Here is a 23,035-nt window from a genome sequence, read left to right on the forward strand (position 1 = left end):
CTGCTTAGTTCCTCCCCATTAGCCAGGTAACTGCCACCACTGAGAGGCAGGGCAGAGGGCAGGACACAGCCCACAGCACACATCTTTCCTTTGCTAGCTCAGGATAGACCAAAATGGCAGCTGGTAGTAAAGCCAAAGTCAGGTAAAAGCTCTTGAAGGCTTCACCAGAAGTGCTAGCCAGGACAGATTTCCTGTATTCTCATCCATTCACTTGGTAACCATTGGTTACTCAAGAGAAAGCAAGGAAACCCCAGCCCCTGCCATCAAGGGGATATTACATCTAGTGGTCCAGACACAGTGGCTCAAGCCTGTAATCCTAGCTACTTGGAAAACAGAGATTGGGAGAACATGGTTAGAGGCAGTGGGATTTCATGAGACTCCATCTCAACCCATGTCTGGGTATGGTAGTGAGCACCTGCTGTTCAGCAAACAAGGAAGCACAAATAGGACCGAAAGCCAGCCTAGGCATAAATAAGACCTTATCTCGAAAATAATCTGCGCAAAAGGGACTAGTGGAGTGGCTCAAATAGTACAGCACCTGCTTGGCAAGCACAAGACCCTGAGTTCAAACTGTCGTGCTGTCCCTACCAAAAATTACAATAGGTAAGTAGGAGAGGTTACAGGCCAGAAGAGGGTGAACAACTCAGCCTAGAGGATACAGAGAAGAGCACTCAGACGGTGACGGAGGAAGTTGTGAAAGGTGAGCGAGTGCAGCAGCACACCCAGAAAATGCAAGCAAGATTCACACACAAGAAAGCCAATCTAAGCCGGGCACCAGTGACTTAAACCTGTAATCCTAGCTATTCAGAAGACTAAGGTCGAAGGACTGTGTTTTAAAACCAGCCCAGGCAAGAAAGTCTGTGAGATTCTACTTCCACCAAACTATCAAAAAAGCCAAAAGGGGAACTGTGGTTCAAGTGGTAGAGTGCTATCCTTGAGCAAAAAGAACTCAAAAGGAGCTCGGAGACAGTGTCCAGGCCCTGAGTTTAAGCCCCTGGTGATCAACAAAAAAAGAGGGGGGGGGGAGAAAGGGGAGGAAAGGAAAGAGAAAAGAAAGAAAACTGATCTATCCCATAAACACCAATTGCACCTCCTGTGATAAGAGTATATCCACCAATAGAGAAGTGTCCAGTTCCCAGACTTAGATCTCAGTCCAAATACTGACCCCACCCCTCTTGGGCGGTAGGACTGAGCACGTATTCATGATTTGACAATCCTGGATCTCAGTTCCTCTGCGGTAACATGGACAGTCAGCAGGCCCCACCTTTGCAGCTGTCACAGAATTGGAGGAAAAAGAACTAACTTCTGAAAAAATTCCATCAATCCCAGCGTTGCTAGCCAGAGCAGGCAGGAGGATGTCACAAGGACTAAGGGCAGTTTTCTGTGGTGTGTTATATGCCACAAAACGGGGACCAGCAAAAGGCCACTAACTAGTGAACCCAATCCATCCACAGAGCAGTCAAGGCATGGGACAGTAACACATGTGGGGCCCAATCTTTGGGCCTCGCATTTCAGAGATAGATTTAATCAGAAAGAGGAAGTGGACGAGAAACCTCAGAGGGACTTTGGAAAGCAAACACCCAGCAGACCTCACCAGGCCACAGCCCCATGGCACTGTGGGGTGGGGGGATTTCCCTGCTCTCTCTGGGCTATGGCATCTGCCAGCAGAGATGCTGCTTCACCATTCCCAGAGGTGGCACCAGCTGGAAGGCAATAGTTATGATTCCTTGTTAAGCTGTCACCAATTCATGCCTGGCCCTAGGCAACCTGCTTCCTACCCATGCTTTTATTTTAGTTTTGTTTTCCAGATAACGTCTTGGGCTAAGGCTGCCCAGGCTGGCCTCAAACTGCCATCCTCCTACGTCTGCCCTCCCCCCAATACCTGCTATTAAAGGCATTCACCACCATACTTAGCCCTCTCCCTCTTCAAGGAAATGCCTCTAGCCTAATTCAGTGGTACACAGCTCTATTCCCAGCTACTCAGGAAGTTGAGGCATAGGATCCCTTTGAGTCCAAGAGTCCGAGGCCAGCCTAGGTAACATACAGTCATGTCAAGGCATAGAGAAGAAAAATACTACAAAAACATGAGAAGGGAATCAATGTGTGAGAAGTAAAGCACCTTTTACCTGGCGAATGTAACTGTAACCCCTCTATCCATTACCCCGCCAATTTAAAAACAAACGATTGTAAATTAAAAAAAAAAGAAAAATACTTCCAAGGCTTTAACATTAAGCTTCAGGCTTGAATAGTCCATGTAACCAGGCTTCAAGGGCAAAGGAGGATGCACTTGGCTCTTAACCCCAAACCTCAGAATTGCATTGGATAAATTCCCCCAGAAAACAGATAAACTCCTCAGGAAATACAGCTGCTGCCAAGCTGCAGCTTGTTCTCAGGGAGCCTCAGAAAACAGACAGGATCCCAGAGAGATTTAACTCTCTCGGAGGCCCAGAATGGGACTGGTGACACCAGGAAGCAGAGCGCGGGCTCCCCGCCACTGCCACGGGGCTCTGCCACCACCCCTGGGCTGTGCACACAGACACTGGACAGATTCTGCCCCAGGAGCAAGGTTAGCCATGAAAAACACCTACTCTGAGACTGGTGGTGTATTTCAGCGGTAGAGTGCCTACCAAGTATGAGGCCCTGAGTTTAATCCCCAATACCTGTACACATATGTGCACACACACACACATACACACACACACACACAGACACACACACACAGTACCAGCCTCAAAGAATTCTGGTGAGAACCAAATAAGATTCTGGGTGAAGGAACGCTTGGCACCTTGCCTGTCTGACATTAAGAGCACAATAAATGCCAGTGTTGTGCTAATAGGAACTAACACTAAGTGCCAGTTACTACAGCCCAGACCAGACAGGAAAGGCCTGCGCATTTCAGTAGCAAGTGCCCCCTGATGCCAACATCCTTTCACCAAGTCCCAGTCAGGATTCCTTCCAAGCTGCCACAGAGTTAGACCCTTCCCTGTCCCAAGCAGGCACGCACACACACATGTGCACGCACACACACCACATAAGCACACATATACACACATACACACACCCAGAGACCACACACACCACACACACCTACACCCACGGAGCTCTCTGAGGCTTTGCAGGATCCTGACCAGGGAAGGATTCTAGCCTGTCAAGCAGGAAACCCAATCCCAGGCTACAGTGTCAGGGACCATGGCATGGAGACTTCTGTACAGACAAGATGGAAGGCAGGTACTGTGCCACACACTTAACGTCCTAGCCAATCAGGAAGCTTAAGTAGGAGGATCACAGGTTTAAGGTTAGCGTGGATAACTTTCAGAAATTGTCTCAAAATAAGGTTTTTAAAAGGCTGGATACATAATTCGATGGTATAGCATTTACCTATCATTTGTGAGGCCTAGAATTTGACTCCAGTACCACAAATGCAGAAAATGGAAAGTTTATTCAAATCGCAAGATGCTTCAGCCTTAATACCTTCCAACTGCCAAAGTGCATTCTCTACACAGCCGCAGCCTCAGGGGCCTCACCACTTGGCCTTGATCAAATTGGTCACCAGCCACACTCATGAAAACAGGAATTATCCCTTCCTGTCAGCTGCTCCTTCTCCTCAGGCTACAAGCCTCGGTTTTCTTTGTCTTTTTCTTTATTTGTGTCGGTCATGGGACTTGAACTCTCGGGCCTGGGCACTATCCCTGAGTTCTTCAGCTCAAGGCTACCACCCTACCCCTTGAGCCACAGCACCACTTCTGGCTTTCTGGTGGTTAAGTGGAGATAAGAGTCTCATGGACTTTAGTGCCTGGGCTGGCTTTGAACTCTGATCCTCAGATCTCAGCCTCCTGAGTAGCTAGGATTAGAGCCACTGAGCCCGGCTAAGTCTCTGTTTTTCACAAGCACAACTTGGTTCCCTGTTCAGTCCTCCCATGAGAGAAGAGACTCTGGTCATGTCCTATAGGTGGTAGACTTCTACACCCCAGCATGGAGCTGTTTGTCCCTAGCTGTCTCTCAGGAATCCAGAAGACCCAGGAGGACAATGGAGTTTTCTCAAAAAGGTAAAGTCTGGCTTGACAATGAAGCCGGCTCTCACTGCACAGGGAAGGGACTGGAGCTAGCCAGGCCAGAGCCAGGTCACATATCAATACTAGAAAAGGTCACCACCCCATCACACCATTTAAGGCCGTCAGCTAGACTCAGATCCCCACCTCCAACTCTTGCTCAGATCCTGTCAAATGATCCAGCGCCTGCAGAGAGCCTGGGAAACGGGAGAGGCCCGATCCTGTCCAAGCAGCAACCTCCCCTACTTGGGGCTGAGCTGCCAATCGAGCAGCTTCTGCATCCCAGAGGAGCGAGTGCTGTCCCTTGCAGGGACGCAGAGGATGGTACCTTCAAATGCAACCAACAAGTGTGGTGCCAGGGGCCAGCAGGACCCATGCACCAGTTTCTAGGACATTTTCCTTCTCTCAATCCCTGGGTCTCTGCAGAGCTGCTTTCTGCCTGTAACTCTCCCCTCCTCCTTCATCCTTCAGGCCCCAAACTCAAGGCTCCTCAGGGCCTCCAGGTCTGGCTAGTGTGAGCCCCGGGCCACTGTGGTCCATGCTATCCCCAGGAAAGTGAAGAAAGACTATGGCTGCCAGTACCTCTAGTTCCAGAACACAGCCTGGCAGTGAGCAGGTACTCCAAGGATGGTGGGATCAATGGGCCCATCTAATGAGAATGAATGCAGTCCAACCTCACTCTGTCTATAAATGGAAAAACCCAGCTATTTACCTGTAGGGATTTGGCTGAGCAAGTTAAAATGTAGATTCCTTCCTGGTACCCGTGGCTCATCCTTACAACCCTGGCTACTCAAGGGACTGAGTTCTGAGGATTGAAGTTTAAAGCCAACCAAGGTAGAGACTATGAGCCTCTTATCTCCAATTAACTATTAAAAAGCTGGAAATGGAGCTGTGGTTCAGATGGCCTTGAGCAAGGTCCTGAGTTCAAGTATCAACACCAAAGAAGGAGAAGGAGAGAGGGCAAGGGAAAGGGAGGAAGACAGAAAGGGGAAGGAAGAGGGAGGGGAGGGGGAAAATCCTGGGGAAGCTCCAAGTTGAGAGTTGGTCAATCCACCAGCCCTGTGAGGACCTAACATTTGTGGATGCGGAGAGACTGGAACGGTGGCAGGTCTAGGATGAAGGTCAGAGCTCGCTGCCAAGCAATCCGATCTAACATCCTGCCGTCACCTGAGTCCAGGCATGTGGGAACCTGACTCCAAGGAGACAAGGTTTCTTGAGTGTTCACTGTGGGCCAGGTGTGCTACCCTTCATAAAGCTCACATAGTCTTTCTAGAAAGTGCTTACAACCACCCCCACTTTACAGATGGGAAGCAGAGGCACAGAGAGCTGCAGTCGCAATGAAATCAGGAAGAAAAGAATGGCTGAGCATCACAGGGAGCTTCCTTAGGACTCGGGCTGCCCATCATTGGTAAAGGATTTGTCTAGCATGCGTGAGGGTTTGGGTTTAATCCCAGCTCTGGCAGGAGGGAAAGGCCCTGGCTTCAGCTATACCTGCAGCCACCCAAAATGTGTACTGCCAGCCCTGGCTCACATATACTTTCAAACATCCAAAACTATACTGGTCCTTTTAAATTGGCTACAAATTCTTCCACTTAACATTAGCTATCGACACATTGTAGACACTTGAGGGCAAGAAGGACCACCCTCTTTCCGACAGCATGTCCTCCTCCCCATTAAGACCCAAGGTTTCAGCCGTAGCAGCTTCAGTAACCCCACCCTCCTGCCTATTAATACACAAAGGAAGGATTTTAGGGTTGTAATCTCAACCTGGAACTGCAGTGAGGCCGTCTCAATGCTAACCTCAGGTGCCAATTCCCTCACGCCCAGCTCTGCTGGAGCAGGAGCAGGATCTTATTACGCCACCCTTCTAGATGGGCAACAAAAAACAAAGGACCTAGACCAGATCTGAGCCCACTGCCACCCACTCAGAGGGCCCCTCCACCACCCAATCTGTGACATGGAAGGAAATGACAGGTATTGCTGGGCAGGTCCCACAGGACACATGTAGCCATTTAAGCAAGGAAAGACTCTTCAAAGCTATTGGTCTTCTGGTCACAGATAAGGGCCAGGGTAATTATCTATTGGATCTATCTCCTGTTGAGCCAGGAGCTCTGCACTAGCCAGGCCTGGGCACGATTTGGCAGCCATGAGTGCACCCCTGTGCCTGACACGCAGTGATTGAGTTGGTGGGATGCCAGGATCAGGCGCTCTAACACTGCATGTCACATCACGGGCTCAGGCAGGGACAGAGAAGAACAGGAGCCCAGAGGTAAGCCTGCTGGTCAAGAGTGAAAACCCCTCCGCCCATGCTCACCCTCAAGAAGAACAAAGGACTCAAGGCAGTGACTCACAGGAGAGGAATCACAGTGAGGAGGAAGGAAGTTTGTGCCACGTGCCTGTGGCCTCAAGCCTAAACCGTTCCTTCCAGGAAGGGCAGAGGGAAGTTAGAGCCCTCCGGCTCTGCCCCTCCACATGCAGCCCATACCTCCCCACATCTGCCCCCCCCCAAGTCCTTCATCTAGAATTCCAGGGGTTCCCAGGAGGCAAGGGCATAGGACTTTGCAATAGTACCTATTCATTCACTGCACTAAAACCCTCACACTAATAAATGTGCTAATAGCTGCCTATTACAGAATATTTATGTACCCTGCACGTATAAGTAATTCATAACCTTTACAACTCAGTGAAGTATCATCATCTTCCCATTTTATAGTGAATGAAATCAACACTTTGGAAGTTACAATTACTGGCCTAGGGGCACATGGCCCATGGCCAGTAAAGCAAGTTGTCACCTTCAAGGCCCCCTGTCCACCTGAGAGGATTCCCTGAGGAACCAGCCCTCAGGTGCTACAGGGATGAAAATTAAAAGACTCATAACCATGTCAGAAGAAATAGCCCAGAGTGCTTCTGGCCTATGGGGCCAGATCAATGAGCCATGTGAGGCTTTCAGTAGTCTAGAGCACACACCTGAAGGCACAGGAGAGCCTAGAAGGGCCAGTAACCAGTAACCAACAGTCACTCACTAGTTAACTCCCTCCAGTGCCCCATGGGGGAAACTGAGGTCTGCAGAAGCAGGAGTCACCATACAGGTCTGAGCAGGTTTGAGGCAAGGTGACCTCCCTTCCATCCAGAGGAATACAGGATGAAGAAAAGAGGGAGGGGTTCCGCTCCTAATTGCACAGGAAGTCTGCTGGGCCCTGGGGGATGGGGTAGAAGGAGCCAGGCCTTACAAGCTGCCAAACCCCAGGCCTCCAGGGCAGAACCCTTGGGCAGCTCATCTCAGATTCCCTTAGAATCTCAACAAGAAAACAGGAAAGCAGAGCCTCACAGCCTGCTACAGGGCTGCCTGGACTGGAGCTTTGGTTTCCCATGACCAAGAATGTCCAGGGTGGATGAGAAAATATTCCTTCTACACAGAAGAGCCGCCTCCCCACCCGTCAGGCTAAAAACGAATGAGAGTTCTGCCATCCCAGAAGGCCTTGGTAAGGGTGAGAAAAAAAGGGGGGGCACCTGCTATATTCAACTCACATTATCTTCTACACTTGACTCTATAACAAGGCCCATCCCCACTTCAGTGGTGAAGAAACTGAGGCCCAGAGAAGAGATGTCCCTTGTTGAAAGTCACACAGTAAGAAATGACTGTCCTGAACTGAGCCTGCAGGGTTGTCCTAGAGGTCAACCCCAGGGGGTCTGGCCCTCCCCCCCCCACCAAAAGAAGGGTTGTCCTTCCCTCTCTCCCTTTTTCCTGGCAGCCTTAAACATGGGAGTGGGTATGGGAGGAGAGTGTGGCTTTGGCAGTTTTGAATGGAACACAGCACCTCACTGTCTACAAGTGGACAGACCTGGGCCATCTCCTCAGACACAGACCTATCTGTAAGGCCCGCACAGGCCTGTCTCTCTCACCAAGGGCTTGTTTGTTTACTCAGTTTTCAAAATTATACCCTCTGCAGTGCTGCCCAACCCAGTCACCCCTTCCCTGACCACAGCTGGGCCCATCCACAGAGGGGAGGGAGGCGGGACAGGAAACAGCTTCAGGTTGTTATCAGGATCTCTAGATTCTGCAGCCCTAGTGACCTAGTACCCACTTTCCTTTTTCTGAACCTCAGTTTACTCAGTAATGAAACGGAAGTGTGGGGAGGGATTGAGTAGGTGGCTTCAAAAGGACTTTCTTGGCAGGGAGAAGAAAGGACCTAGAATCTAGGCCAGAGAAAGAAAATCAGTTTCTGGGCACCAATGGCTCATTCCTATAATCCTGAACACTGAGGAGGCTAAGATCATGGTTTAAAGCCAGCTCAGGCAGGAAAGTCCATGAGACTCTTATGTCCTACTAAACATCAAAAAGCCAGAAGTGGAGCTGTGGCTCAAATGGCAGAATGCTAACTAGACTTGAGCACACAAGCTCAGGAACTGTACCTATATCCTGAGCTCAATCCCCAGCACCAGCAACAAAAACAAAAAAGAAAAGGAAACAAAGAAAGAAAGAAAGAAAGAAAGAAAGAAAGAAAGAAAGAAAGAAAGAAAGAAAGAAAGAAAGAAAAGACAAGTCAGGCACTGCCCTCGAGCAAATAGCCCAAGTCCATGTGAGCAAACCTGCCTTGTGGGGGAATGGATCCCTAAGACCAACACAGCCAGGACTCCCCCAAGATTAAGCTCTTTTCCTCCTCACCTTCCAGAACACTGACATCAAAAACAAAACAATAAGCCAGGAACAGTGGCTTACACCTGTAATCCTAGCTACTCAGAGGGCTGAGATCTGAGGATCAAAATTCAAAGCCAGTCCGGGCACTAAAGTCCCTGAGACTCTTAACTCCAATTATCCACTAGAAAACTGGAAGTGGAGCTGTGGCTCCAGGGGCGGGGTGGTAGTCTGGAACTGAAGAGCTCAGGGACAGCATCCCGGCCCAGAGTTCAAGCACCACAACCAAAAAAAAAAAAAAATAGCACCAGACAGAAGTGGAATTGTCAGCTCACTCCTACTCTGGACATCTAGACCATCCTTAAAATTCCTGGAAGGCTGGGGTGAATGATGCACACAGCTCCCCCATACCACCAAGAACTCAACATGCCAACAACATGCTCAAGCACCCAGCCCAGGCCCGCAAATATGCAGGGTGCCTCTCAGAATCCTCAAGCACCCCAGAGACAGGGAATGCTGTTCTCCCATTGCCAATGCCCAAAGCCATGCAGTTTTTCCTGGTAGAAGCCTAATGCTACCCGATTGAGGCCAAATCGAGCCTCTTGAGGAGCGTCGTCATGCCAACATGCAGTTTGGAAAACAGAAACAATTTCACTCTCTCCGTAACCCAAACCACCACATACCACTTGATGGGAATTTCTCGGCCAGCATGACCCATGAAATCTTGATTTATGTCACAGCGTCATCCCCAGAGCCCAGCTCAGGTGGAGCAAGGTACGGCTTTCAGAACAAGCTCTACTTTCAATAGCAAAATGGCCTTCTACAATAAGTATCTGCTCTGTGTTTTCAACACAATCCAAGGCCCATGGGCAAGAAGTCAGAGCAAAGGGCACTAGAGACTGACCTTGTACCCACTGCACAGACAGGCAAAGGAGAGAAGGTCACAGATTGGGACAGAGAGGGGACTTGTCAAAAATAACCTGACAACCACACTAGGTTGTATGCCTAGTACCCCCAGTTAGGGCTCCTGGCAGGTGGGTAGAAAAGTGTGGTGTTTACTTTGCCAATCACAATTCACTCTTTGTCTTCCCCTCTTGCATGTCCAAGTGCCCAACGGGGTGACATCTGAAGCCTGGCCAAAACATTCAGGCTCATGTCTCTGTGTGTGTGTGTGTGTGTGTGTGTGTGTGTGTGTGTGTGTGTGTGTGTGTGTGTGCTTGTGTGTGAATGCTGGTCCCAGGGCTTGAACTCAGGGTATTGGTGCTGTCCCTGAGCTTTTTTGCTCAAAGGTGGCACTACACTTGAGCCGAAACACTACTTCCAGCAATTCTGGGGAGATAAAGAGTCTCATGGGCTTTCCTGCCTGAGCTGGCTTGAAACCATAATCCTCAAACCTCAACCTCCTAAGTAGCAAGGGTTACAGACATGAGCCACTGGTACTCAATGTATTCTTTTTTCTTTCTTTAGCAGCCAAGGTACTGAGAGCTCATGTTTCCTTAAAACCAAAGAGCTATGGGCTGGGAATTTGGCCTATTGGTTAAAGTGCTTGCCTAGCATGCACGAAGACCCGGGTTCGATTCCTTGGTACCACATATATTGAAAAAAGTCGGAAGTGGTGCTGAGGCTCAAGTGGTAGAGCTCTAGCCTTGAGAAAGTCCAAGGACAGTGCTCAGGCCCTGAGCTCAAGCCCAGGACTGGCAAAAAAAAAAAAAAAACCCAAAGAGCTCGGCCAGACACCAGTGGCTCACACCTATAATACTAGCTCCCAGGAGGCTGAGAATTGACGATCATGGTTTAAAGCCAGTCGAGACTCTTTTCTCCACAAACTACCCAGAAAAAGCCAGAAGTGGTGCTGTGGTGAAAGTGGTAGAGCTCTAGCCTTGAGCACAAAGAGGCTCAGGGACAGTGCGCAGACCCTGAGTTCAAGCCCCAGGACCAGCAAAACAAAACAAAACAAGAGCCCTAGCTCCACCATCCCACTGCTTCCATACACCCCAGCAAGGCTGGCCGCTGCAATACCTCCTTTTCAAATGAGAAGACTGAGGCCTCACAAAGATCAAGAACCATACAAATAACAGGACAGCTGAGACAGGATCTCAACACCAGTCCTTAGATTCCAGCTCTCCTTCTCCTCTGCCTCTTGAAGGGAAGAAGACCCTCGGGACTGAGGGCTATCTATGGGAAGAGAACAAGGGGCTGATTTGAGAGAGGTGTCCAAAGCTCAGCCTCCATCAACCCTACAGAAGCTCTGTCAATCCTGCAGAGACAAGAGTGCTGCATGGCATCACCCTTACCACTCTCGAGCAACTTCCTTCCCCCGTACACACCAACAGCTCACCTGACCCGTGCTCCATCTCCCACTACCTGGGCTCCCTCATTCACTCCCATGCATGGCTGACCACCTCCACTGGGTCACTCCTGCCTGGAAATGATCTTCCAGGACAAGTCACCTCTTCTCCAAAGCCAGTTCCTGTGGATCCCTGCATACCATCCACACTCATCAACCTAGCTTTTTCAGAATACCCTGAACCCTGAGTAGGCATAGCCAGCCACACAGCACCACACAGGCAGAGATGACAGGAGTTTATATATTCAAGTGCCCCCTATACAGGGCCTACCACATAGAAAGGAATCCATAACTTTTTTTCCCCCAGTGCTAGAAATCAACCTAGGGCCTCATGTATGAGAGGCAATCTACCATGAGACCACAAGAACTCCATGCGTACTCACTGAATAAATAAAAGGAAAATGGTGGCCAGAGGCTGGTAGTTCATGTCAGTAATCCTAGCTACTCAAGAGGCTGAGACCTGAGAATTGAAGTTTCAATGAAGCCAGCCCAGGCAGGGAGGTCGGTAGGACTCTTATCTCTAATTAACCACCCCCAAACCTGGAAGTGGAGTAGTAGCTCAAATGGTGGAGTGCTAGTCTTGAACAAAACAAAAAAAAACAAAAAGCTTAGAAACAGCGTTCAAGCCCTGAGGACACACACAGACACACAGACAGACACACACACGGAAGGAAGGAAGGAAGGAAGGAAAGAAGGAAGGAAGGAAGGAAGGAAGGAAGGAAGGAAGGAAGGAAGGAAAAAGAAAGAGAGAGAGAGAGGGCTATGTCCCACAGGTGTGCAACTCTAGACCCCTGGGAAATGGGTCAGAGATACTGTACCAGAGATACTATCCTGAGGTCTCATGTGAGAAAAGCCAGAGAGTCACAGCAACTGGTCCAGAGTCACACAGTAAATGGTCAACAGGACGAGACTTGGGCTTCATGAGTGCAATTCTGGATAAGGCCGTTTACCCTTCATGTTCTGTCCAATGACAGATGCAGAATAAACAATCTCACAGCAGGCACGGGCTGAAAACCCCAGGTACTGGGGCCTGAGGCAGGTGCATCTCAAACTGGGGCATTCCTACTTTGGAAGGGTGCTGGTGTGCACCTGAGGATGCAGCATATTTTCCCGGGTGTCCAATAAAGTAACCATCATAGTATTCATTGTATTCTGAACAGCCACCTGCCCTGCACGACACCATCCAGGGGCCAACATGCTTGATCATCGTATTCTGAGAAGATATAACTATCATCATCTCTTACAGAGGACTTAGGAGCTCAGATAAAACTCACCTGCACAAAACACCAGTCAGTCTAGAGGCAGAGCCATGACTTGGGCCCAAGCCGCCTGGCTGCCTAGCCTTGCTCTCAGCTCCCTGCTGAAGCCCCAGGACTGCCTCCAATGTGGCACCTTTTACCTCTACGGGCCGGAGGCAGCAGATCTCCAAAACGGGAGCTGTCCCAAGGGCAGGATAAGCACCCTCACAGGCGGGCACTTCCCGTTCTTCCAGTTTCCCCATCTCTGAGATCAGAGACGCAGCCTGCCGTGACTCAGTCCCTGAGACTCCTCCAGTTAAGGAGGTGACTTTGTTCCCCCACCACCACCTCCCAAGAGCTCTAACTCAGCCCTCGGCCCTCCCCCTTCCCCTTCCCTAAAACTGCATAGCCCAGCTTCAGAAACCCTTCTTCCTGGGGGGGGGGGGATGAGGAGGAAAAGGCAGCTCAGGAATTTCTGCAACCACAGGATGATGCCTCTAGGAGGAGACCAGGGTGAAGTGAGTCACGAGCTCTGCCTGCGGAGGAGGAGGGGGGCGAATGGGAGGAGAACTAGACTGGTCAAAGAGAGGCCTTGAGCCTCAGACTGAGTAATGACGGGTGAGATATATTTGTGCAACCTACTGGAGCCTCTGACACTTGGCGCTCTGTTCCCACTAGGCCCCTCCTTCTTCTCTCCCATCCCAGGCCCTTGAACAGTCCTCTTTGGACAGGATCTACATAGTTTTAGTAGTTAAAAGTCTTAGAGTCCCTGCCTCTGGCCTGCTAGTAAGATGAGAGACAATCCAGTGATACAATCCAAATAAAAAGATGGCCTGGCAAGTCATAAGGCTCAGTTAAAGAATTGTTCACCTTGGGCGGGGAGTTTGGCCTAGTGGTAGAGTGCTTGCCTAGCATGCACGAAGACTGAGGTACCACACACATAGAAAAAGCTGGAAGTGGTGCTGTGGCTCCAGTGGTAGAGCTCTAACCTTGAGAAAGCCCAAGGTCAGTGCTCAGGCCCTGAGCTCAAGCCCAGGACTGGAAAAAAAAAAAGAATAGCTCACCTGGAGGTTCCCACCTATTCCCACCTATGATCCCAGCAGAAGGGAAAGGATTGTAGTTTAAACATGGCAAAAAGTTAGCAAGACTTCATCTCAAACAAGGTGTGGCAGTGTTCATCTCTAATTCCAGCTACCAGGGAGGAGAGGTAGGAGGCTGGAGGTCAAAGGTCAGTCCTGGGCAAAAAGTGTGAGCCAACCCTCCCCCCCCCCCAAAAAAAAAAAAGAAAGCAGAAGGACCAAGAGTTTGGCCATGCAGTACAGTGCTTGCCTACCAATGGGCACAAAGGTCTGGGTTCCATTTCTCAGTACCACATACAGAGAAAAAGCCGGAAGTGGTGCTGTGGCTCAAGTGGTAGAGCTCTAGCCTTGAGAAAAGCCCAAGGACAGTGCCCAGACCCTGAGTTCAAGCCCCAGGACTGGCACCAAAAAAAAAAAAAAGCAGAAAAGATCGGGAGTTTGGCCTGGTGGTAGAGTGCTTGCCTAACATGCACAAAGACCCAGGTTGGATTCTTCGTGCCAAATACATAGCAAAGCAGAAAAGATTAGGTGTAAGGCTCAGCAAAAGCACCCATGGGGAGCAGTAAGTGTAAGGATATAAATTCAAATGCCAGTGCTGAAGGAAAAAAAGAAAAAGAAAAGCCAATTTTAGCTATCAGAGGCAGGCAACTACCCCTCTCAACTCCATCACACACTGCCCTCAGACAGGAAACGGACTGGCTCCTGCATGCTGCAGGCTAGAGAAGCACAGACCAGACAGAGGCCAGGGACCAGCTGAAGGCAGTTGCTTTAAGCCCACAATACCACTATGGCATACCCACAGTAGTGAGGTGGTAGGGGAGGAAGCAGGTGGAAAAGCAGAGCTCCAAGATGAGTCTGTCTTCACCAGAGATGCCAAGCGGAATCAAAAAGAAAACAAACATGGTGATTCAGTTTGTCCCCAAACCAACCTGGAAGAAACAACCCAATGTCCAGAATTTGGGAAAAGACTAACGAAAACACTTGTCTCTCCTCAGGGTGGAAGAAGAGGCAGCCTTTGGGAATGTTTTTAGAGAGGTTTTACCTGACCTGGGAGAGATGTTTATTACCAATCGTTTAGTAAAAGAGACGCCAGACACAAACTTGAGTCATATTCCCAGCGCCTCTAACAATAAACCCACGAAGAGCACCACAAAAACAGAGTGGCAAGGCAAAGTGGTGGGAGAGCCATCCCTCTCCTTGTCTTTCGGCTTCAATCCTAAAGCATGGGGGATGGGGGAGGGCAGATTGTGGCCCAGTTTAGAATTAGAAAGGTCTCTACTGGTAGTGTGTGTGGGAAGGCCAGGAGGTCCCACAGTCTCAGAAGGCCAGACTCAGACCATGGCAGAGAGAGAGGAAGGCAAGAGGGGACTGGGGGATGGGGGACGGAGCCAAAGGCAACAAAAGCACTTATGTAAGGCTCAACACAAGAGAAAGCACAATCCCCAGACACTTCACCCCCAGGGGATGACCCAGACCTCAGCTAAGGGCAGTAGCCTGGGCACTGTTTCTGAGGGGCGGGCTACCCCCCCCCTCCCCCGCCGCTTCTCTGCAAATCCCAGGACAACCATCTGGAAACCTTGGAGTGAGGCAGTAGCAGAAAATAGAGCACTCCCAAACCTTCACTCCAGCCACCTGCAACTATTTTCAGAATGTGGCAGAGAAGGGTTTAGGGTTTTTTATTATTATTATTATTGTTGTTGTTTTGTTTTCCCTTAAATCAGTTCACAAATCCTGGGGCCGGGAGTTTGGCCTAGTGGTAGAGTGCTTGCCTAGCATGCACAGAAGCCTGGGTTCGATTCCTCAGCACCACATACATAGAAAAAAGCTGGAAGTGGTGCTGTGGCTCAAGTGGTAGAGCTCTAACCTTGAGAAAGTCCAAGGATAGTGCTCAGGCCCTGAGTTCAGTCCCTAGGACTGAATATATATATATATATATATATATATATATATATATATATAATATACATTATATATATTTTTTTCCGCAAGTTCCACTTTGAGGCCTCTCTGACACTGACCCTTGAGGAAGAACCCTTCCCCCCCAAAAAAGAGGTTCAGGTGGCATCACCCATACTAGCAAAATACTACAGACACCCTCAAATGCCAGAGTAAATAAATTGCCCCAAGTACAGCAGGAAACAAGCAGTGAAAGGAGGGAGCTCAATTGTGTTCTGCCCAGGAAAGGTCTACAGTTTGCCAAGGGAAAAAAACTCAAGCCACAGAAACATAAAATAGGATGTGAGTCTGTAAACAAAGCTCTGTGAGTACACTCATGGAGACAGGTACATTTGGAAAATGGTGACAAGCCAAACAAGCAGTTTCTTCCAGGCAGCGAGAAGTGGGAAGACGGGGAGATGGAGGAAGATCTGCTTTTTCATCTGCCCCTCCTAAGTTGTTTGTGCATGCCTGACATCAGCTGTTAGACAAAGGTTGCCCAGAATTGGGAAGATGGCAGAGGATGTGGGGGGGGGGGGCAGTGCTTAGTGCAGTTTGGCCTAGTGGTAGAGTGCTTGCCTAGCATGCACGAAGACCCGGGGTTCAATTCCTCGGTACCCCACATACATAGCAAAAAGCTGGAAGTGGTGCTGAGGCTCAAGTGGTAGAGTGCTAGCCTTGAGAAAGTCCAAGGACAGTGCTCAGGCCCTGAGCCCAAGCCCAGGACTGGTAAAAAAAAAAAAAAAAAAAAAAAAAAAAAAAAATGTCCCAAACTTGAATGTGCTGATGGCTGCATAATTACTAAAAGCCACGGGGCAGGGTTTCACACCTGTAATTCTAGCTATTTAGAAGACTGTGATCTGAGGATCATGGTTCAAAACCAGTCCCAAAAGAAAAGTCTGTGAGATTCCAATTAATTGGTGTCAGCTGTGAGCAAAAAAAAGCTCAGGGCTCACCCTGAGTTCAAGTCCAGGCCCTGAGTTCAAACCCCAGGATCAGGAAAAAAAAAAAAGTTTCTGGGAACCAGTGGCTCACACTTGTAATCTTAGCTACTCAGTAGAGGTGGAAATCTCAGAATTATGGTTAAAAGCCAGCCCATGCAGGAAAAGCTCACGAGACTCTTATCTTGAATTATGGCTCAAGTAGTAGAGCATCAGCCTTGAGGGAAAGAAGCAAAATAAGAATAAGAGGCCTATGTGAATTAATGCACCTTCTATCTGGCAAATATCATGTAACCCTTTTATTAATTACAATAAAAAAAGAAAAAAAAAGAAAAATGGCAATGGAAATAAAAAAAGAATAAGAGGCCTGAGTTGAAGGACTTTTCTCTCCCCTCTTGGCCCAATTATTTTTTTTATATCCAAAGATGGAATATGAAGGCTTGACCCCACCCCATTTTCCCAGGTACATACAAACGTGAGGCAAGCAATCAGATATGAACAGACTGCTTAACGCAGGCAGGGCAACCCACTAAATCTGGCTATAAACATTCTGTGTGGGCCAAACTGAAAGCCCCCACCTCCCTATCCCTAATGGCTTTCTTGCTAACCTCTGCTCCTCGTTCAGACCCCATAAAAGCCCAACTCCAACCCTACTCCCTCGCACAATCTCCATACCTAAGGGAAAGCCTGTGTCTCTTGCTGCTCTTCAAAAAACACTTCTAGCCTGTTGAAAATCGAATCCAGTCTATTCCTTTTTCCCTTTCTCCTCCATTTTCCTAACACTAGTACTGGCACATGCGCACACATGCGCACACACGCACACACACACACACACACACACACGCACGCACACGCACACACACACACTAGCCAGGGGAAAGGTGAGCCCCACAGGAAGGTGGGGCATGGAGAAGCACAGGTGTTGGGAAGGCGGCCAGGTCCCTCACACAGCACACCTTACAGCAGTACGTGGCGGGGGAATAGTACGGAGGGGGAGTGTAATGGCTGAGACAGTCCTACAAACCAGGGGATTTCCCCCACCCCTGCCAATGCAGCTTTCTTGCTAGAACAGCCCCTAGCCACCCTACCACCACCACCACCACCACCACCACCATCGCCATCAGCCAAGCCCCCTCACCCCACTTCCAGTATCTGGGTTTGTGGTTCACATCATTTGCATAGAATCCCTCAAAGGCTCAGAACCCAGGGCCACAAGGAAGGAAGGGGCAGGCTGGCCTAACCCAGCCACCTGTCCAACTCCTAGTTCCTCCCATTCATCCCCCATCTGTGTCCTCCGGACTCTGTCCAGACAGCCCACATCGTTTCACATAGTGGCCAAAGCAGAAGAAGGAATGAGGCAGTCAAGATTACGGAAAAGGGATTTGCAAATCCAGAGAACCAACCAACTTGACCGTTGGGACTGGACAAACCTTGGAAAAATCACCAAGATCACTGCCCCTCCAAACACTACTCACTCTGCAGGTGCAGAGAACCCAATTAAAGAAAGCCAAGAACAACCTCATAACAATAGTAATTGTTTGCACTGGACTGAGCACCTAATCTACATTGTCCGTCTTCCCAGCACCTCAGCCTGGGAGTCTGGGTTCAAGGCTAGCACTGGACAAAGTTAGACCTTACTTCAAAAACAAAAATATAGTTGGGTGTCTGTGGCTCACAACTGTAATCCTAGCTACTACACACACACACACACACACACACACACACACACACATACACACACGCACACACACACGCACAACTGGGATAACTGGGATAGGGGTACAGATGTAGAGCTGTGTTGAAACACTTACCTAGAATGTGTGAGCCCCTGTGTTATTCTCTATTACTCTCCCCTCTCCAAATAAAAATAAATAAATAAATAGAATAGAGTTTAGGAGACAATTCCCTGTGATTAAGAAAAAAGATAGAGGGCTGGGAAGGTAGCCTAGTGGTAGAGGGCTCACCTAGCTTGCACAAAGCACCTGGGTTTGATTTCTCAGTACCACATACATAGAAAAAGCTGGAAATGACGCTATGGCTCAATTGGCAGAGCTCTAGCCAGGAACAAAAAGTGTCCAAGGACAGTACCCAGGCTCTGTGTTCAAGTCTCAGGACTGGAGAGAGAGAGAGAGAGAGAGAGAGAGAGAGAGAGAGAGAGAGAGAGAGAGAGAGAGAGAGAGAGACAGACAGACAGACAGACAGACAGACAGACAGAGACAGAGAGAGACAGAGAACGAACTGGATACCAGTGACTCCCACCTATAATCCTAGCTATAAAAGATAACCCAGGAAAATCTGTGAGCATCTTATCTTCTATTAATACTAAAAAAGCTGAAGTGGAACTATGGCTCAAATGGTAAAGTGAGAACCATAAAAAAAGCCCAGGGTCTTCAGAGACAGCACCCAGGCCCTGAGTCCCAGGACCAGTACCAAAAAGAAAAGAGGAGGAAGGAAGGAAGGAAGGAAGGAAGGAAGGAAGGAAGGAAGGAAGGAAGGAAGGAAGGCAGGGAGGGAGGGAGGGAGGGGGAAGGAAGGAAGGAAGGAAATAATAAAAGGACACTGATAGAGATGCTGGCTCAAGGTTACAACAATTTATACCCTGTGGGGGCCTCAGACGTGCTGGGTCTGGCGATTAATGGAGATGGTAGTGGGAGCTTAGGGGAAATGTTAGCTACTCAGAGATGGAAGAGGTATTAGTTGCTCTGGGATATCAGAATCTCCACCCTTGGGCTCACAGCTAGGGAAACCGAGGCCCAGAAGAGTAAGTGGCTGTCAAACAGGCTTTGGGCTCCTAATCCTGGGGCTTCCTCTTTTCCTCACTAAGCAGGAGGAAATCATCCGCTACCAGCTGTCCGGGCGCTGGTGTGGAACAAGCCTCTGCTTGCCAGAGGCTTTGAAATCTCAGGATGAAAAGAGCCGGGACAGCAGAAACAGCACCCTGGCTAGGAGCACGCCTGACCTTTGCCAGGACTTGCAGGCTGGCATTCACCTGCTCACCTGCTCAGGAAGGGCTACACTAAGCTGCCGGCCAAGCGGCAGCACTCTTCCAGAGCTCAGGGCCCTGTGAAAAGGGGTGTTCCCAAAGCTTACACTTTTACAGGGCCACCCCAGGTAGGGAGGGTTCTGGAATTTTAATTGTCTGCCATGGAAGTGCCAGGCATTCATGGGTGGCTGGAGAGGCAAAGACATACCCTTGATCCCTCTTCCTTGGGAAAGGTTGGAGAAGGTTTTCAGCTCCCCTCCTTACAGCCTCCCACCCTAGCACTCAAGAGCCCCCTCAGGTGAGCCTGCCTGGAATCTGAGGCATCTGAAGGGGGTTATTAATAGCAGCAAAGTGTTGGGAAGAGAGGCTAGCGGGCTAGGTGTGGGTACAACCCTCTTCTTGTCAGCCTGGTATCCACAAAACAAACCCAATGAAGGACACTTCAGCTTCAAGGGCTCCGTCTCCACCTCTATAAATGGCCAGGGGGGCAGGAGGAGGGCAGTTTTCAGCCCAAGAGGTAAGAAGATGGGAGAGGCAAAGCTGGGTATGGGAAGAGGAAAAAACCCACTGAAGGACTGGCACACCCCACCCAGGAGTGTGAGGGGCCCCCAACAGGAGACTGTGAATGGAGGGACTGTTACAGAGCCCCAGGAGGTTGCCACTAACAGGGAGGGAACAGGAAGACTCCGCCCTGCCCTTCCTCCCAGAATCCAGGCCTGGCCCTACAAGAAGGCCTTCCAGACTTAACCCTCAGCAGGTCAGAGACTACAGAGGTTCTGATTTGTTATAGTATCATCCCACCGCTGTGTACAACCTCAGATCTAGCCCAAGGGTGAGTTCAGGCCACCAACCCAAAACCACAGCCCGAGGCAGGACCTCCCGAGTACCTCCTTTGTGCCCAGCCACAGTGGGACTCTGGAGCACAGAGTTTAGGGGACACTTGGTCTGCGCTCTCAAGGAGTCCCTGTTATCAAGGAAACATGGAGAACACTGACAAAACCTCTACAAGACGAGAATAAGCATAAGGGAGCCGGGAAATCTGGGCTAAGGAAGCAAGGTAAATAAAGCAAAAGAAACAAGCCCCTCTTAATATCTGCCTGGCAACCCACCTGACCAGCTCCCAGTCTTTCAGTGCCTCCTCCCACACCCATCAATAAGAAGGTACCATTGACTCTAAACAATGAGGAGAAAAATCAAGGGCTTTAAGAGCCGTCCCAAGATCACACAGCTGGGCAGCAAATGCTGGGATTCAACCCAGGGTCCTGCCCTGCCCTGCCCTGCCCTGCCCTGCCCAGTCCTGCCAGTGCAGGTCAGCTAGGATGACTTTCTCAAGCAGCCAGAGTGCCTCCTCTCCTCCTGAAGGACCCCAGGACCCCGCTCAACTCTAGCCTCGCCCAGGACACTTGGGGGAAGCTCCCCTGTAGTGACAGATGGAGAGGAAGGCTGACTACAGAAGGTACTTGGGGGAGACTGGAGACTAGCCTAGCGTGTGGGCTCTCCTGGCCTAGTCTGAGCCAGAGGAATGACACCCCGCCCACTCCGGGGAACCCCAGCAATCCCCAGCCTCACTATCCAGAGCCAGTCCCCCTGCCCTTCAGTTTCGGCCACGTGGACAGGGGAGGGGGCGGGGGACAGACGGCCAGGCGGGGAGGTCAGGGCCGCCCTGGCGGTGTGGGACAGCTTCCAGGGAGGGTGGACGGCGGCCTTGGAACGAGGCTGGGCCGGCGACGGGGACCCTTCCGACGCTGGGCTTGGGGCGGGGGGAGACCCCGGGATCGACCCGTAGTGTTCCAGTAGGGAGGGCGGAGGGAAGGGGGCGCCCGGACTCCAGAGCGAGGTCCCCGGCAGCTCCCGCCCCCCGGACTCCGGAGGGGGCGCCGCCGGGGACCCGGGCCCAGCGGGGGCGTGGCCCGCGACGGGCGCCGCGCGGGGCGCGCGGTCCTCACCTGCGATGTGCTGGCGCCGAGCGTCGTCCAGGTGAGTGGACAGCACGTCCCCCATGACGAGGAGGAGCCGCGGCCCGATCCGCCCGCCGTTACCCGCGCTGCTCAGACCGACGCCGCTGGCGCCATGGAGCCCGGCCCGCCCGGCTCCTGTGGCTCCGCTGCTCCCGGGCGCGGCCTCCGCTCCCGCTGGGCTCCCGATCCAGCCGCGTCGCTCCCGCCGGCCGCCTCCAGCCTCCCGCGCCCGCCAGCCCAGGCCCAGCGGCCGCACCCCGCCCAGCCCAGCCCGGCCACGCCTCCGGAGCAGGCCACGCCCTCATCGGACTCTGGCCACGCCCCCTCCTCGCGGCCAGAGGGCGGGGCTCGCGGGCCGGGGACGTCGGGACCTGCGGGAGACCCAGACAAAGAGACGGGCGGAGAACGCGAGGCGAGACAGACGCGCCAGGGACCCGGACCACGGGGAAGGAGGGGTCTGCTGGGGGCCATCTGAAAGATCGGGGCGCTCTAGGGCTAGCTGTGTCCCCTCCTCCTCGTGCTGAAGAAGATGTAGGGGTCTGGCAAGATCGCCTAAGCCGACTTGCCTGAATTCGACGCCCGGGCCGCTTCCTCCCGCCCCCGCCCCCGGCCCTGCCCTGCCCCCGGCCCCTGCCCTCGGCCCTGCCCTCGGCCCTGTGCCGCCTCGCGCCCTCTGGAAGTTCTGGGCTTTGATCCGACCTGCCCAAAAGGTGTGCCGGCCAGTCTTGCACAATAGCTAAAGGGGCAGGGGGAGGGGCGCCTGGGAACGGGGAGCCGGGGCTCCCCATGCGAGGCGAGCACCCTAAGGCCCAACCTGTGAACATCTCCCCCAGGAGGCGGCTTGTGGGACGGTGCAAGTCAGGGATGGAAAAATGTACTAGCCATCTACAGCTGGCCAAGAAAAGCCAAGGCACCTAGAGGGACGTTGAGTGCTCACCCGACGGGGCTGGGCCACAGGAACGTCTTTCAGTTTCAGATCTCCCAAGCTGGAAGGGGAGACAGACCTTTCCCCACAAATCCTGGATTGGAGTGCAGAGATCTTCCCTGTCTTGAGTTTGCACAGTTGCAGCTCGCCTACCCCGGGGTGGCGGGCCACCTACCACGTTGTACATTCCACCCCACCGTGGGTGGCTCTCACTGAAACTAAGATCCAAGGCAGTAAATGAGAACCACACAGTTACCATTACCGACTGCCCGCCACTTGTCTCCACCGTTTGGAGGTAGATTTGGAAAGATGAGGTGATGTAGGCCCTTAGTCATGGGTTCAGTCACTCGCCTGTCATCCAGCAACGAGGCACCATTTACCATTTATCAAAATGCTGGGCGTGAAAGCTCCCCTGCCCTCTGTGCACTGCCCCTGAACAAGGGGGCACTGCCTCTTTGAGCCTCAATTTCCTCATTTGTCAAATGGGAATAATAATGCTTCATTGTGAGGTTTCAGTTTAATAGCAAAAGGCCAACCACAGTGCCTGACATATGGCCTGTCAGCTCTCCGTTCACAGAATCATCTTTCTATTATTTATTACAGTCCCTGCCCTGAAGCACCTAGAGAAGCAGAACATTCTGTTTTGAGGGCAATCACAGAGGTAGTACTGGAACTAAAAGCTGAAAAACAAGAACTGTGACAAGATACCAGGGAACAGCATTCTAGGGAGTGGGGCCCACACCCCTGGCCTCTGAAGAACAGAGTACATTTAGCCAGAGGATTCACCAGGTAGAACTGAAGTCAAACCAGCAGGGATTACTAGTTTCTTTGCTCAGAGATGGGCCAGGGAGGGAAAGTAGCTTGTCAGAGGCATACAGCAAGGCCAAGGCAAACTGATCCAGAGGCCAAGACTCCTGACACCTATGCCTTGTCCTAGCAACAAG

At 51.1% G+C, this 23,035-nt stretch overlaps 1 protein-coding gene across 2 annotated transcripts in view; it reads right to left on the minus strand.

Moving 5' to 3' along the window:
• Niban2 (niban apoptosis regulator 2) overlaps positions 1-22,507 on the minus strand; it is a 54,726-nt gene extending 32,219 nt beyond the window's left edge. The window contains exon 1 of one of the 2 annotated variants that reach the window (XM_090330674.1): positions 22,104-22,507. In XM_090330674.1, coding sequence (XP_090186800.1) covers positions 22,104-22,350 — 247 coding nt within the window. In that variant the 5' untranslated portion in view covers positions 22,351-22,507. Of the gene's footprint in view, positions 1-21,154; positions 21,404-22,103 lie in introns of those variants that run through there. The other variant, XM_090330675.1, reaches the window with a different exon arrangement.
• Between the last annotated feature and the right edge of the window lie 528 nt (positions 22,508-23,035).

The sequence above is a fragment of the Megascapheus bottae genome, chromosome 3 (assembly GCF_031878675.1).
Source record: "Megascapheus bottae isolate mThoBot1 chromosome 3, mThoBot2.hap1, whole genome shotgun sequence".
NCBI classification, from domain to species: domain Eukaryota; kingdom Metazoa; phylum Chordata; class Mammalia; order Rodentia; family Geomyidae; genus Megascapheus; species Megascapheus bottae.